Source organism: Zea mays, chromosome 4 (assembly GCF_902167145.1).
Source record: "Zea mays cultivar B73 chromosome 4, Zm-B73-REFERENCE-NAM-5.0, whole genome shotgun sequence".
NCBI classification, from domain to species: Eukaryota; Viridiplantae; Streptophyta; class Magnoliopsida; order Poales; family Poaceae; genus Zea; species Zea mays.
In genome coordinates this window covers 45,356,279-45,373,778 of record NC_050099.1, presented here as the reverse complement: position 1 = coordinate 45,373,778, position 17,500 = coordinate 45,356,279, and the positions used below count along the sequence as shown (strand labels likewise).

The 17,500-nt window shown below is 44.8% G+C and overlaps 2 protein-coding genes across 3 annotated transcripts; both read left to right on the top strand.

Moving 5' to 3' along the window:
• The first annotated feature begins 2,482 nt into the window (after positions 1-2,482).
• On the top strand, positions 2,483-4,469 carry LOC100191172 (uncharacterized). Of its 2 annotated transcripts, XM_008678199.3 has the most exons (2): positions 2,483-2,767; positions 2,950-4,469. In XM_008678199.3, exon 2 carries the CDS (start codon positions 3,069-3,071, stop codon positions 4,113-4,115), a length of 1,047 nt encoding a protein of 348 aa, XP_008676421.1. In that variant the 5' UTR covers positions 2,483-2,767; positions 2,950-3,068; the 3' UTR covers positions 4,116-4,469.
• A 4,650-nt stretch (positions 4,470-9,119) lies between these two features.
• On the top strand, positions 9,120-12,564 carry LOC103653197 (uncharacterized). Its single transcript, XM_008680157.3, has 4 exons — positions 9,120-9,493; positions 10,873-10,922; positions 11,044-11,096; positions 11,965-12,564. The coding sequence occupies exons 1-4, from the start codon at positions 9,228-9,230 to the stop codon at positions 12,337-12,339; spliced, it is 744 nt and encodes a 247-aa protein (XP_008678379.1). The 5' UTR covers positions 9,120-9,227; the 3' UTR covers positions 12,340-12,564.
• Positions 12,565-17,500: the final 4,936 nt, after the last annotated feature.

Genomic DNA, 17,500 nt, shown 5'->3' with positions numbered 1-17,500 from the left:
CAAAGGTTCCAAAAATCCCCAAAACACTAACATATAAGTATATTTATTTATTTATATCATTATTTTTCTGTGATACAAATTTTGGGCTTTACAACGGTCCCACGCCTCACCGCTGCCAGACCTACCCCTAGCCGCTGATCAGCGGGCCCGATCCCGCTGGGGTTCCCCTGTCATCCCGCCGCCCGCCTGGCCGCCCGCCCGAGGGAGTTGCAGGAGATTTTCCTTAGCAGCAACTTGGTGAAGGCAAGTGTCCTCTGACCCATTATGTCCTACTTACTTATTAATTCACTATCTCGCATACCATGATCAACCTAAGGATTGACTAGTTTTCTGTTTGTCCTGTCCTTGATTACCCTTTTGGGATTTGGCTACTACAGTTAATATCATGATAGTGCTTTACTTTAATCAATGAACATGATGAGAATACTTTATGATACGATGATCTTATTCTGATTATGATGATGAAATTGTGGCACTAAAGGGGACTCGGGTTGTTTCCTGAGTACCTCTCCGTAAGGACCTGTTCGTTGGATGACCACCCGGGAAAACAATACAACCATGAGGGTGGTATGGGACACCCTTAGTTGATTAATTAGAGGAACAACCGAGGCTGGGTGTCGAGGTTCGTTGGTTTTGCTTTTGTTAGTCACCCCTCCTATGGGAAGAGGTAATGTGTTTGTTAAACTAGAGAAACCTAATGGGCGGCTACGACCTCTAGGGAATCTTTGTAAAGGCTACATAGTGAATCCCTATCCATTCACCTCCGTAGTGAAGATCGGGTCTTGCAAACCCAGGTTGGAAAGGGATCATGACTCGTGGGTAAAGCGTGCAACCTCTATAGAGGGTTAAAAACTGGTATATCAGCCATGCTCACGGTTATGAGCAGTCTTGGGAGCTCCTTTGATTAGAGATATGCTGGATACCTTGATAGTGATGGTTTAATGATGATGGTTATAATGATGGATCATTGTATTTCCTCTTGGAGGGAGTACCTTTTTGGGTTATTAACTTGTGGTTATTGCTAAAACTTGGCTCTCTACTAGTAATAAATGTCTGACAAACTAAAAGCAATTGCTTTAAGCTTCACCCCACATACAGCTAGTCCACTTTAGCCAAACGGGACATTTGCTGAGTACGTTGATGTGTACTCACCCTTGCTTAAAAACCAAACACCAGGTTGTCCCTATTGCAACCCCTACTCAGGAGAAGATGAAGGCCATGTAGAGGACTTTCAGAAGTTTCAGGACTATGATGAATTCTAGGGTAGATTAGCGGCAAACCCTAAGTCAACTGTCTGTGAAGGCCTTATCATACTATGTTTCGTTTAGCACTTTGATTATTGTTTAAGTTAATGATTTTGTGGATGTTTCGGACATCATGATGTAATAAAGTACTACTTCTTTCTGCTATTATTTGAGCAATGTGTGATGATGTCCAATTATGTAATCGTTGTGTACGTGAATCTCTGATCCTGGCATGTACATGGTTCGCATTCGGTTTGCCTTCATAAATCGGGTGTGATATAAGTGGTATCAAAGTCGTGCTGACTTTAGAACTGCTAACCTAGAGTAGCAATGGTCTTTCTAAGAACTATAGGCCCTCATTCTCACCTTGACCGTTGGTGTTACTTCAAAAGTTGGTCAAAAGAAAGCTTACTACATCACATCTTACGTCCAGGAATGAAACATTCCATCTCTTCTTGTCCACTGGTATAGAAAAGAATATGCATTTTCTTGATATTTCAAACCAGGACTTTGGATTTCTCATTGAGGGCTGATTTGATGACCAGGGATCACGGGGGATTGAAGGGGATTGGAGAGGAAATTCGTTCATTTCCCCCTCAATCCCCTCCAATCCCACCATAATCTCCTTGTCACCAAATCAACCATAATATTACCGACCAAAAGTGCTACTTATGATATTTTGATTGCTATTATGAAAATGTTAGTCTACAGGCTAAAAACTACATAGAAAGGATAAGGAATACAAAATTAGGGATGGCATCGGGTTTGAAACCTGCGGGTAGAGGGTTTTCAAACTCGCATCCACGGGTTTAATATTAAATCCGCACCCGCACCGGTTACCCACGACGAGTACAATATGCTACCCATACCCGCGACCCGTGGGTGACACAAACTCACGGACATATAATTATACACACACACACACATATATATATCATATTATATACATATATTTATACATATATATAATATACTACACATATATATACATATATACATATATATATATATAAAAATAAACATACACATATGTCTCTTGACGGTACGCGGGTTTGCGGTTACAGGTATAATATTTTCATACCCGCGAGAAAAAAATCCGTCAGGTTAAGAATTAAACTCGCATCTGTACCCGCGGGTATAAACTCACACTCAATCACACACCTTATAGGTTTTTACTCGTGGACACGCGGGTACCCGTTGTCATCCCTATATAAAATGCCACTGCCGTAGTCCTTGTTATTGTTGGGCCTAAAGATGGACAGTGTAGGGTTCTATTGGGCCTGCAGAGAGGGGCGTGCACTGGGCCCTGCGTGTGAGCAGCTAGTTGTAGGAAGCGAGGGGGGAGGAGGCGCTGGGCGGTGTGCCTGCCCGGGCGGTAGATAGGAGAGGTCAAGAACTACGGCACGACCGCCGACGTAGCAGAGGGATCTGTTCGCCTCCCGTACCGAGACCCCCCTACCCTTTCGTCGACGACTAGGCTTGCGGCGACCGCCCTTGGCTTCGCCGTCGGCGAGCATCACCAGGTCCGGCCACCGCTTCCCTTGCATTTTTATCCGGATCTGCCTCCTTCACTGCACGCATGTATTACGCCCACTGGCTCGGATTCGATTCGGCATCTAGGGTTTGGGTACGGCACCCTGGGGTCTGCTTCTGTCAGAACCTCGATGCTCTATGCCTCTATCCGATTGACAGAATGGATGTGTAGGGACTGACGATTGGCGGGGGAGCGAATGCGGAGATGGGCTGATCAGAACTGCGACAAGGTCCGGTTTTCTCTCTAAACCGCGGTCTCTGGAGGTGGGTTTGCTTTTTCCGTAGTCACAGATGGACGACGACGACGGCAGCCTGGGCATTCGGAACTGGGGCTTCTATGACACCGTGAAAGGCAGCCTCGGCCTGCAGCTCATGTCGCCCATGCCACCTGATCGGGACACGAAGCCACTGCTCCCGAGAGCTGGTTTCTTGCAGCAGCATGGGCATCACAATGCCCCACACCAGCTCCACGCACAGCAGCCGCAGCATTACCGTGACTCCGCTGGTGGCGGAGTCTCTGGTGGCACACCTGCCGAGCAGCACCCTATCCACATGGACTTCTCGCGCAATGAAGCTTGGCTGCACCCATCACACCACCAGCATCCCCATGAACAGAAGGTCCTTCATTCTCGCCCTATCGGACCAGCTGGGCATGTTGGGCATCCAGGCCATGTTGCCCATCCTGTGCATGCCGTGCATGTTGTGCATCACCATCCTACTGGCTATGGGATGATATCAGATGCACAACATACTCTTCAGATGATGCAACCACAGCTTGAGTCACAGCTTCAGGAGCCTCCTCCTTGCAAGGAAGACGAAGCACCACCTCCACTGGTTGAGGATCACTCCGTGGTTAGTACCGGGCCACCCGTGAAGAAGAGGCAGCGGGGCCAGAAGCAGAGCTGTCAGCCTAAGTCACCAAAGCCTAAGAAGCCTAAGAAGTCTGCTGTCCCACCGGAGGGTGGGACAATTAATGGGCACGCGACCCGGAGGAGGGGACCTAAGAAGAATGTGGGGATGATGATTAACGGTATTGAGTTGGACCTTGCCAACATACCAACACCAGTGTGCTCGTGCACCGGAGCTCCCCAGCAGTGCTACCGGTGGGGTGCAGGTGGGTGGCAGTCTGCATGCTGCACGACTTCTATTTCAACGTATCCACTGCCAATGAACACAAAGCGCCGGGGCGCACGTATTGCTGGAAGGAAGATGAGCCAAGGTGCATTCAAAAAGGTGCTTGAGAAGCTTGCTGGTGAAGGGTACAATCTTGTTAATCCAATTGACTTGAAGACGTTTTGGGCTAAGCATGGTACAAATAAGTTTGTAACGATCAGATAAAGAAGCCGTGCTATGTTTGTCGCTTTGTAGGTTGTAGAGCTGCAGTTAGGCCTGATTTATTGTTTGTATGCCTATGTGCCAGTCTGCAGACATTTGTAGTAGTAGTTTTTAGCCATGTTTAGTTTCGTTGTCTTAATTGTCATGTCTATCTCGAGCTTTGGATATCGACCAACTGAAGTCCTTGTATCCTCACTTTGCAAATTGTACTGTACCCATAATAGTCTCTAATTTAGGGCATCAAGATCAATGCTTTAGTTAATTGTGTGTGGAAGTAAGCATTATGTGGAGGTTTTCTCTGGTGGAGGGCATTAACCAGCACATTTTGGATAATGAGATAACTGTGAATTTTCTGTATGGCATCTATTCTAAGTCAACTTTTATGGAGTACTCATATTACGTATCCAAAGTCTTACAATTTACAATCAAGAACAGATTCAAGGAACTAAATTCTTTAGTGTATCTTCATTACTCTCTACCTCCAGTGGTCTGCGCCAAAGCAAATTTTATTGTTTGTGGCCTTCTTGCTCACCATGAATGTTTACTGAACTTTGCTTTTAGTTCATGTTGTATTTTCTTGTCAAGTGCTAGCTTGCATGTAGTATTTCTTCAGAAAGAGTGGTGTGCAGGCTGGTTGTGCTTAACTTTCTCTATGGCATTTGGTTGCACTTAACTTTCTTTATGGTATTTGGTTGCTTTTGTTCCGTGTGCTAGAATAAAGAAGCTATCCTAGAGCTAGGACCATTTCTTGGTGATGTGGTTGTGTCAGAAATGGTTGAGAAGGGTTCTGTTATTGCTAATGGCATTGACAGATACGTACCAAAACCATTTTACAAGTGTTCAGGTGTTGAAATCTGGTTACGAAGCGAAGCAGATTTCTATATGACAAATGGATCCATGATGCAAGGTTCGAAACCTTAAAATTAATTGGGTCCTGAGATGATTTCTATATGCTTAGTGAAGAGGCTACGTTTTAGTTGAAATGCTACTGATTTGTTTCCTGTTTTAAATAGATACCGAGTCGTAATAAACTAAGTAATCATCAAATTGTTTGGCTTTTCTCATTGTTATTCCCTTGAAGGCAATGCAACAAGAATTAGGTCATTTGTCGAATCTGGTAGTGGTAGTATCGTAGTCCTAGTTTTTATTGGTAGGTAAGCTGGTATAGTCGCTACTATTTTAAAGCACTGGTTTTATCGGTCGTCCCACGTCAATATTTTTCAAAAAAACCCTACATTTATTTAGAATCAAACCGCACTCATATAATCTCTTCTCTACTACTATAATATGAGAGTTTATGTAAAAAATAAGGTGAAACTATGTATAAGTTAGTGTTTGAAGCTTGGTTTTTAGCTCTATATTCATACACACCTAATCAATAGAAAACATATATTTTATGTTTTATTAAAAAAATTTATCATATGTCATATATATATATATAAATCGTAGCAATGAACGGGCGACTAGTATATCTTTAAGCTTCTATTATGTATTAGATCGTTTCTCTTACATTTGTGTGATTATGTTACTAGCTAGGATAAACCTTAATAGCTAATGCAGATGTAGTGGTTGTATCATGTTCTTTTTCAACAAATGGTTTTTGTTTTTAAAAGTTTGCAGACTTTTTTTTGTTTTTGTTGCTAAGCATGGCACAAACAAAACTTTAATGATCAGGTCACCTTAGGTTCCATGGTTGTACCTTGCCCTGAGTTATTCTGTACGTATCTGCAGAAATTTTTACAGCTTGTAGCCATTTTTAGGTTTGTGAAGATTGATCTACATGCCAGTATCAGAGCTTAGATACGGAGACCTGTCTCGTTAGATGGCAAGAAATTTAACGTGTCCAATGTCTGGTGTTTCTGAATTTTTAATTTGCTACATATTACACCTTTCACTGTTGTTTTATGAAATACTCATTTTTGTGCTAGTAGTGTTTTTTCCCCCTGAATTATTGTTAACCTGATGCCGTCGTCTTTATTATTTTTATCATGGAAGTAAAATTGTTGAGATGTAAATAGAACTTAGAAGGAAGTTGTAATGTTTGTACAACCTCATGATAATGTTGCAGAACTTCTGTGTTAACACATGTTACTAATAAGTTGGCTCGATAGGATGGATTAACCTATCTTCCCTGCCGAAAGAGTGCATGGGATGATGTAATATTTAGTGAGCTTCATTAGTTTGCTTGGTTATCCTGGTTATATGGGAGATGCTATTCTTGAACATGTGACTTTTTTGGGGGTGGGGTGGGGATCGTGGATTTTAAGATTTTACACTTAGTGCTGGTTTGGTGATAAGAGATTTGGAAGGGATCATAGGGTTTGTTTAGGAGCAAGGATATTAGAGAGGATTGAAGGTGCTAAAATCCTCTTGCTCCTAAAGAAGTCTTTAAGGCTACTTTAGAAATTTAAATCCTTTTGGAGATTAAGGAGAAAATTAGTTACATGTGGCCGTTGTAACCGTCAATGAGACATTGTGTTCATCTCTTACGGTTTTGACTTCCGAAGAATAGGGTGTGAGGATCTGCCAACTCCTTTATGTAACAAGATTTTATAAGCTGAAATGTGGTTTCGGAATTTTACATTAAGGTTTGACAAGTGACGGGTTTGAAACGGTGCGAAAAATTTGAGCCCAATATGTAGTGCGTGCACATATATTTACAAGCAGGTTTTAAAAACCACAGCATGCCCGAAAGGTTGTTTTTTTTTTGGTTATAGCAGAGACAACCAAAAAGTGCAGCATATCTACTGTAATATAAATAAGAGTTCATAAAAAAAACAGATTGACTGTATTCTTCCTTGCATCGCTTGCCGTTTGAAACTTTGAACTTGAGAAAGTGTGGTCGAAAATATGGAAAGTGTTGTAGAAAATGCGAAGAGATAGTTTCAAGTCTTCGCTCCTTTATAGTAGAAACTAGTAAATTGCTCGCGCCGAGGGAGGATCTGGAATAAGATTCCCTTATTTCTACTTTCCTATTCGCTGCTAACACCTCTTGAACTCGATCATTGATGAGCTGCTAACACCTTTTGGGATCCTTTCACCTCGACTTAACCTCTGCTTCCCCAGCTACCTCCTCTACTTCCACGTCCACGACCCCTATGGGCACTACCAGGAAGCCACCTTCCATCATACAGATCCAAATTAGTGTTGTTGTTTCTTGTTTGCTCTTAGCAACTGTATACGTTGACGGAAATTTCTGCAGGTAAGGAAAAAACATATAATACATAATAATTATGTAATTTGCAAGAGGACTGATGATAGCATCATATATGTATAGATGAAAAATCTGTCCCAATAAATAATCAAGCCTGTGAAAACATTTCACGATTTGAAGGTGTATTTGGAGAGGTAGGTTTTGACCAAAACATGAAGCTATAAATTTGACAAGAAACGTGTTTGTTATTGGTCTTATTTAGTAAGTACTTCGTATATAGTTCAATGGCTATTCTACAAAGAACTCTAATTCATAGTCATTTTTAAGGCTCCCCTAAGAGACTATGCATATTTGTACATGACTAATTGTTGGAGACTTGTTCTTAACTGCTATGAATTAAGAAAAGACAACACAGAAATTGTTAAACGTTAAAGTCCTTCGTCCTTCGAAGCATTATCTTCCTTGTGATATAATAAATTCCGGACAAAGGTTATGAAGGACATACATTCATAAGCACAACAAATAATGAAGAAGGATTTACATAAAATATGAAAAATAATATAAGCATCTATTATTAACTCATTTCTATTTTATTATTATAGAAATGATAACAAATTACAAATGTACTTTCGGCTTGAAGGAAAGCAAAAGTACCAGCGTGACGCAAAAGCAAATGCCCAATGCGTGATTAAAGGAGCGTGTGTACAGTGCCGGGACACTGTTCACCTATTTATAGGCACATGATGCAATCTGCGCAAAATTACATTTACGCTCTTCTCAATCGACTACAATAATAATATAAAACAACATGGGTCTTCAAGTCAATTCATTTTTAAGTCGTTTCGACCCTTCATCTTGAGATTTGTCTTTATGCCGAAGCTTTATAAATAATAACTTCGACGCTTGCTTCTGAGAAGACCTTTCGAAGGTGTTCTTTTTTAGAATCTTCGGCTACGAAACATACCCCAACACTAATGATGCTATAAATTTCAGATGCAACCAAGAATCTGGTCTTATTCCACTTCCCTGCATCTCTCTGAGCACTGCAAATGATTTTTCCATTGCAAGGATCGGACTGAACACACGCAAGTTTGATTTAACTCCATCAGCATCCATCTCCTTCAGCAGTATCTTCTCACTTTCCTACCTCCCACTCTCCCAGCTGTTTGTCAGAACTTGAGGAAAGTCTCCGTCTCGACGACACGCCACACAACGCCAAGCACAGAAATGAGTGCGGCGACTGCGTTGGAGTGCAGCGTGAGTCCGATTGCCTGCGCAGAGGCGAGGAGCTGGAGCGCGGCATCCGGGAGCGCTGTTCGCACCAAGGCAGAGATGAGTTCCGAGAAGAGCGGCACGTCGGGCTCGAGTCACGGCTCACCGAGGTCCGTTTTGGAGGCGCTCGAGCAGCGTGGCGTCAGGTGGGTCCCACATGTTGAGCAGCGAGGCGAGGAGATGCGGGTGGTAGGATGCGAGGTCTGGGAGGGAACGGTGGGGCGCGCGAAGCCGCAGCGGATGCTGCGAGGAGGGAGTGGCGTAGCAGTTGGGATCGTAGGGCGACAACAGGAAGGAGAGAAAAAAGCGGTGAACTGTAGGAGCTGGAGAGAAGCAAGCAGCGGCAACGAAGGTTCAACACGGCCATTCCCTGATACAAGCTGCAGAGAAAAAAAAGCGGTGAACAGGGAGGTCGGCAATTCCCTGCCGAAAGAGTACAGTTTGAACGCAGGGACCATTCAACACGGCCAGACCGGCTGCATTGCCCATTGCAGACTTGGATAGCAGGTTTTCGACTCGCCTTGCCGGCTACATGGGCCCCACCTTGTTCCAACTATACGGGCCACTGGGCCACCCGCTGCGGTGGACGGCCCAGATGCTCTCCACGGCCGCGAACCGCACGACGGCACGAGAGGAGAGACAGACAGAGAGAGCGAGCGACTGAGACCGACAGGGTTCGGTTCGACCCGATGCTTCCGGCGCTGCGGCCTCGCCGCCGGCTCCCGGTGGCATCCCTCCTCCGCCGCCTCCTCTCCGACTCCACCCCCTCCTCCTCTGGCACTGGAGAGAGTGATCTGATGGCCGCGGCCGCAGCGAAGGCCCGGGCGGAGGCGGCAGCGCGGGCTCGGGTGGAGGCGTACAAGCAAGTCCAAAACTTCGACTGGAGCAGCGGCGCCGACTGGAAGACCGCCGCCAACATCCTCTTCACGGTGCCCCCTAAGCGCAAGGAGTTCGGGTGAGCATCAAGAGGCAACCATGTTCCTCTCTTAGGGTTTACGGATTTTGTAGTCTCGGTACCAATTACGTCGGCGAGGTGAGATGGATCATTGAATGGGAGTAGGATAGGGGCAACGCGATGAGATGGAGCTGACTAATGTCATTTTCATGTCGCTGGGAATGTCTCCTGTTGCTTTCTTTTTGCTTCGTGATACGAGTTACAGTCCTGATAATTATTTATAGCATTGGCTGAGGAGTTTCACAAGTATGTCAGTTTAGTTTTGCACGTATTATAAGGTTATTCAGAAATTTCTTTTGAATAGATTGCTAGGAGCATTTCCACCACTCCAGATTAGCTAGGAATGAGTAAAAATGCATGTATAGATTTGTTAGGGATTTTTTTTAACTCTTTTTATTTCTGATGTGCCAAATAGCCCAGAAAACCTCTGCAAAAAACTGATTTGTCCCCACCCCCAAAGAGTAGTAACTCTCAATTTATGGAAAATCCAGTCAGGAATAATATCGTCCAGAGACCTAGGGCTTGCGTCCAAGTTCACTCTGCTTTGATGCAAGGAAACTGGAATGTTTTCGTGAGGCAAACAAACATATGTGATTGACACTTTCAAGCTTGCCACATAGAGCACAAAATTCATCCCACTGCCAGTTATTTTTTCCATTCTTTTCTGCAGTCAATTGGATCTGATCATGCAATGCTTACCATAGGAAGATCTTCACCTCCAAAGGCATTTTGCAGTTCCAAATTTTCTGTGCATTGCAGCTTGAAACATTCCTCAGAGTCAAGTATCTATACATAGGTTGACCCTGTTTGTGTACTGTGTGCACTTTGCTTGAGCCCATTCAACTCTTGTTTTCACCTGCAGCTACTAATATGGTACTTTGTTCAACATATGAAGTAGTTGATCTGTCAAGGACCTCCCGACCTAGGGTAGCTGGCCCCTTACTACGGAGTTCGTAGCCACGGTCCGTCGTCGCCGGCGAGGTTTTTCCCCTCAGCCGTCGGCTTGTTTAGAGAGAGAGAGAGATTAGGAAATAATAATCTTGCTTGCCTTATTCCCTGCTGCCATGTGGCTTATAAATAGCCCTATGGCTAACCAACTTCTCCTATAAACTCTCAACTAACTCCTATTTTCTTGGACTTATCTGCTGCCAACTAACTCTCCACAATTCTCTCATCTCAATCTTATTCTCTAGCCTTATCTTTATTTCTAAATCTATCCACTGGTTGTGGCCTCCTCCTGTGCGCGTTCAGCGCGCTCTGCAGCGCGGCGTGCGTCACGGCGGCGCCTATATGTGCGCCCGCACATGACATGATCTCCATTAAGAAACAAATTCCATTGACAAGCTTCACTGGTTTCTGTCTTTCTCGTTCCGTTTCAGGCTTGATTTCCACCTTGTGCAGCTCTTCTTTGTCTGCATGCCATCGCTAGGTTTGTTTCATGACAAAAATCTATTCCTTTCTGATGCTTGGCGTGCTTTGGAATGGCAACTGTGAATCTTGGTTCTTTCTTTTGAGAGTCTTATGTTGTGGTCTTTTGTTTTGTTGTGCAGCTGTCTATTTAGTGGCCCAATATGCACGGAGGGAGATCAAAAGGATGGAAGGGGTAATATACTATGACCTCTTAAGAACAGTTTTAATGGAATAAATTATCTAATTTGGAACAAATATGATATTTGACAGCAAAGGGCTGAACTGTCAATTACTTAAGCATGTTCAGCTCTGTACTTACCAAAATACGGTGGTGCAAATTATTTCCATAGACCAAATGCTACTTAACTGATGCATTGAGCTGCCTGCAGCAATTGAAACTGAAAGAGGTTATTTGTTTGGTTATAGTGCTAATTTGATTGAGTTTAACAATTTTCATTCACTTGAAAAGCATACTTAAGTTGGTTTTGTTCGTGGTGTCTGTTTGGATAGAGCTGTCATGAACCATGCTGCTTATGAGGACAGTTAAATGGTTAGTTGATGCATTTGCATCTTCTATTTACTTGGGAGAAGGAGAACCTGCAACCGTATATTCTATATTGGACTTCTCCTTCACTGTTGTATAATTGTTTAAATGCATAATGATGTCGTTGTTTTGTAGTTTTTTCCTTGCTCGACCAATTATGGATCATCTTCCTGTAGAGTGCCAGTGTTTCACGTTGCTTAAAATGTACTCAATGATGGTCTTAAAATTGTTGATAAACCAAACTTTACTCTGGATGTTTGCTTTTGACTTCAAGTGGCTCCAAGTGTTTTTTAAGTCGAAATACTTTCTATGTTTGCTTCCAAATTTGCTCTAATTATCAAAGATATCGATGTATTATTACTTTGCACCTACCGGAAGTTCAAATCAAATATCCATTTTCAGATGGGCTAATTCCCAAACATAAAATGTACAGCCGCTGAGAAAGAAGTTTCTTTAGATAATATAAAAGGCACATCCACTTAACGTAATTTTACTGAAAGTTGATACCATATTTCAGGAAGCAGAAGAGAAAAGGAAAAAAGACGAGGAACTTGAGAAACAAAAACAGGTCGAGGAAGAATCTGCCAAGGAGGATGCTGATTCAAAGCTTTCGAAGGTATTAGACAGGCTAGATACACTAGAGGGTGTCGTTAAGGAGATTGTGGATGACAAAAGGAAACTTTCTTCCCCTGATTTACCGACCAAAGAGGAGGTTGCAAAGAAAAATGAAGCATCTCCGGCTAAGGCTTCTGATTCGAGAAGCTATGGTCAGCCAGTGGTGGCTGCCAATAGTAAGGACACCAACTATGCTTCAAATGCTCCAGCAAATACTGCAAAACCAAACAATAAGGGGATTGGTGATAAGGCATTTCCAGTTGAGTCCGAAAGTTGATAAATCATTTGAGTTTTTTTCTTCTGAAAACACAAAATTGGTGTTTAGCTATGTAGTCGTGTCCTCGATGCTAAGCGAATGAAAAGATGTAATTTCCACACCTTAGGATATGATGCGTCTTAGGAAAAAAAATACAGTGAGCTAACGTTTTGTACTACATAGCCCCTTCGATAGTTGAGGCTGTGATCTTGGATAATGATTACCACAAAATCTTTCTGCTTACTAGGCTAAGCCATTGTGTGGTGTCTAAGAAAAATGGACACTATGGTCAGTAAACAACATAACTATTTAGACTAATAACGTTTGCTAATATACAAGTTGGATTTAGATATAGGCTAAATGATGATTAGACTTGGCATAGGTAAAACGATGATTAAAATGATCAACATCTCAATTAAAACATTAGAAGTATTGTTGAAGATCTATAAGATATGTAAAAATAGAAGACATAAGTTCAAACTAAGCTGGACGCTAAGATCTAAAGAAACAAGATGGCTGCTAGAAGGCATCAGATTAATTCGATGGTCTCCTTGGGGTATCTGACTATAAGCTAGCTAGCACTAGCAATAGCATCGTGTGGAGGAAGTGTTTGGACGAAGGCTGAACCAAACCTCTATCATCGAGCTAAGCAATCACGGCTAACCCCAAAGTAACCTTGTATGTGAATGCAGGATTCAGATATCACACACCCGATTACCCGAATGCGAAGACTTCGTCACGCGAACACGGACTCCACGATATGGGGACTATCATTACTATGCGGGGTCCATAGGCCCCTGAAGACCCAGATCCTTGTGGGCTTAACATCGCCAATGGTGAATGTGGGGGACATATATCCTCCGGGTCCACTAGAAGGTTAGAAGGCCTCGCAAACAGGTTTTATGCTTACTGTCTTGCAAGGCTATTCCTTCGTGGGCCAAGGGACAACTGCTGGCGGAATGGGCCGACGCAAGGAATGGACAAGCGCAGGCCAAGGCGGTTCGCGATGTTTTGAGCATTATCCGTAGCTCTTATCCGATTCTCCCGCGCGACCACCTTGGATATCGGAAGTAAGTGAGAATAAGTCGGCAAGATTGTAGGAAGATAAGTTTGGTCGGTTCACTATTACTTAGGCATGTAACATTATCGTAGACATATGTAAATGCCCCACGGTCGGATATATAAGGCCCAGGGGGCACCCTATCAAAAGACAGGTCATTCATCAGCCATCAACTCCATTCTCTAGCATTCTTCATACTAGAGAATCCCCCTGTAACCCACCACATAAAGATCCACACCAGGAAGTAGGGTATTACGCCTCTCCAAGCGGCCCGAACCTGTAGAAAATTGTATATCGTCTCTCGTGCGCCTAGCACAAACCATCGAGCTACAATCAGCAACGCCGTCCTACCCAAAAGCACCTCGAGAGGTAACCCCGGGTGCGCGGTCGGGTCCCAAACACCGACAGCTGGCGCGCCAGGTAGGGGGTGCGTCGCTGATCCAAGCTAGCTCAATGACCATCATTTTCCAACACAAGATTGCTCTCCGCCCTGGATCCGTGTTCTGCTTCGGGACCATTTCGTCCGTGGCAGACAAGGAAGGAATTCTGCATCGTACAGCGGATCCACCGGAGAAGAAGCCTTCCTCGAAAATCTCCGAAAAAGCCGGAACGAGGCAGCAAATAGCGCAACCTCCAGCGCCCCGGGCGAAGACTACCTCTTGCAAGTCAGGAGCAGAGAATTCATTTACCCGAAGAACCCCGTTGTCCACCTCGTCCACGGAAGAGTGGACATGGATTACGAGGAAAAAAGAAGCAAACGGGATAGAGGCCCGTCAAGCTGCTCTTCTGGCGCCTTCGCCCTCAAAGGAGGACAGAAAGAAGCTTGTCACCACAACAACTCTTTTCTACCCCGATGTCCTCTTCATCGGGGGAAGAGTAGAATCATCTCCCATCTCCGATGACGAGCCAACCATACCCGGGGAAGAACCTCCTCCGCGAGAAGCTCACCGACGGAGGAACAAACACCGAAATATTTGGCGACATCACGAAGCAGGGGAACGGGACCCGGCACAGCTTGTATCCCGAGATGAAATTTCGGAGGTGGGAGAAACTCCTGACGAACGAGTCTTCAAAGAGAGGAGGAACTCTCGCCGACGTGATCGTTGGCAGGCTCAAGAGCAAGCTGAGCAGGATGCAAGGCAACGCCGAGAGAACCCTCTCTTCGCGCGAAACCTGAACTCTGATTTCGCCTGTGCCATGAACACACCGAGTGAGGTCGATGGAGTATTGGCTCAGATAGCCGATGGCCTCCCCCGGACTCCAGATGCTGAAGTCTATCGGCGGCTGCTCACTCGGACAGCTAATCATCTTCTGCCCCTCGCTCATCCCCCGAGCGATCTACGACACGCCATCAACAGTTGGCGGGACGCGCGGAGCTCCATCAACGCTTCACGCGAACGACGACATGAGAATGAGATACGGCGCCGAGAGGAGTACGATCGGGATCATGGCGTCCCAGCACGAAGTCAGGCCACTAGAGTTGAGTCGACAACGGCTTCAACTAGTGGCACAACCCGGGGACGGTCGAGACAGCACATCGGCAACTCCCCTCCTCGGGACCGGCACCACGGTCGTCGACAGGAAGACACGTGTGGAGTATCTGTGCTCACTCCATGTCTCAGGGCCATTCAATGGCCCCCAAACTTCAAGGTCTCCAACGTCGACAAATACAAGCCTAAGAAGGACCCGGGAGGCTGGTTGGTCGTCTATACAACTGCTGCCCGGGCCGCTGGGGCAACTAAAGATGTGATGACTGAGAGCACCTAGAGGGGGGGGTGAATAGGTGATCCTGTAAAAACTTGAAACTTAATCCACAAAACTTGATTAGGAGTTAGCACAATTAAGCCAAGTGGCTAGAGAGGAGAGCTTGCACAACACGATAACCACAAAGAGATCAACACAGAGATGGCACAGTGGTTTATCCCGTGGTTCGGCCAAGTCCAACACTTGCCTACTCCACGTTGTGGCGTCCCAATGGACGAGGGTTGCAATCAACCCCTTTCAAGCGGTCCAAAGACCCACTTGAATACCATGGTGTTTTGCTTTCATTTTACTATATCCCACTTGCGAGGAATCTCCACAACTTGGAGCCTCTCGCCCTTACACTTTGATGTTCCCAAAGAAGCACGGAGTAAGGGAGGGATGAGCAACGCACACAAGACACGAAATTAGAGTACCAACACGCACACAAGTCACAACAAGAGCTCACAACACAACCCGACGAGTTCACAACTCAAATGGAGCTCTAGTTGCTATCACAAAGAATCAAATGCGCGAAATCGAAGTCTTGGTGCTTAGGAATGCTTAGAGAATGCTTGGTGTACTCCTCCATGCGCCTAGGGGTCCCTTTTATAGCCCCAAGGCAGCTAGGAGCCGTTGAGAGCATTTCAAGAAGGCAATTCTTGCCTTCTGTCGCCTGGCGCACCGAACAGTCCGGTGCACCACCGGACACTGTCCGGTGCAGATTTCTTTCCTTCTTTGGAGAAGCCGACCGTTGGCGCTTTGGAGCCGTTGGCGCACCGGACACTGTCCGGTGCACACCGGACAGTCCGGTGCCCCCTTCTAGCCATTGGCTTGGCCACGCGTCGCGCACGGATTACGCGGCCGACCGTTGGCCCGGCCGACCGTTGGCTCACCGGACAGTCCAGTGCACACCGGACAGTCCGGTGAATTATAGCCGTACATCGCCGACGATTTCCCGAGAGCAGTAAGTTCGCCTGAGTCGGCCTGGCGCACCGGACACTGTCCGGTGCACCTAGACTGAGCTGACTTCGGCTGAACAAAGCCATCTTTAATTCCAACTTGATTTTTCCTGTTTCCAGCACTTAGACATAATACATTAGTCTCCAAAACAATATACTAAGTCTTAGAAACATACCTTTATACATGATTTGTACTTTGTCCACCATTTAACACTTGGGCACTTGTGTTGGACACTAAATCACCAAAATACTTAGAAATGGCCCAAGGGCACATTTCCCTTTCAATCTCCCCCTTTTTGGTGATTTATGCCAACACAACACAAAGCAAGTAGAACAAGTGCAAAATCAATTCAAATAAGAACTCAAGATTGTTTTGATTCAAATTTGGCATATATGGATCATTCTTTGCCACCACTTGGTTTGTTTTTGCAAATCAAATTCAATTTCCTATCTCTAAGTCAAACACACTTGTTGAGACATAAAGAGAGTTGTTCCAAGAGAAATTGATCAAAGATTTCAAAAACTCCCCCTTTTTCCCATAATCAACCATTCTCCCCACAAGAGGCCAACTTTTGACAAAAGAGACAATAAGAGATTTTTGACAAACCAAAAGCTCTATTCTACTATTTTCAAAATTCTCAAGTGGTAGCTGATCCATTAGTTGCTTTGGCCTTATTTTCTCCCCCTTTGGCATCAAGCACCAAAACAGGATCAATCTTAGCCCTTTAACCCCATTGCCTCACCAAAATCTTCAACTAAGACTAAATAGGCAATAAGAGGACAAAGATGAACTTGGAATCAGTTACTCTTTCATCGGAGTGCAGTGGAAGTCTTGCATGGTCCAAGTCCACCTTTTCCCTTTCAAACTTCCTTTGAGACTAAATTAAGCAAACTCAAGCACACAGTTAGTCTCAAAGGGTCAAGTTGTAGCACATCTCCCCCTAAATATATGCATCACTTGCAAATGGACTTGTGAGGTCCGGGGAGTGCTTGTACAACTTGAGCACCATAAATAAACAACAAAATGCATTAAGGAACATGATCAAGGCATAAAACACATGTATGCTATAAATCAATCCAGGTTCCGCGAATCTAAGACATTTAGCTCACTACACAGCTTGCAAAAGGTCGACTCATCTAGAGGCTTGGTAAAGATATCGGCTAGCTGGTTCTCGGTGCTAACATGAAACACTTCGATATCTCCCTTTTGCTGGTGGTCTCTCAAAAAGTGATGCCGGATGTCAATGTGCTTTGTGCGGTTGTGTTCAACAGGATTATCCGCCATGCGGATAGCACTCTCATTATCACATAGGAGTGGGACTTTGCTCAGATTGTAGCCAAAGTCCCGGAGGGTTTGCCTCATCCAGAGTAGTTGTGCGCAACACTGTCCTGCGGCAACATACTCGGCCTCAACGGTGGA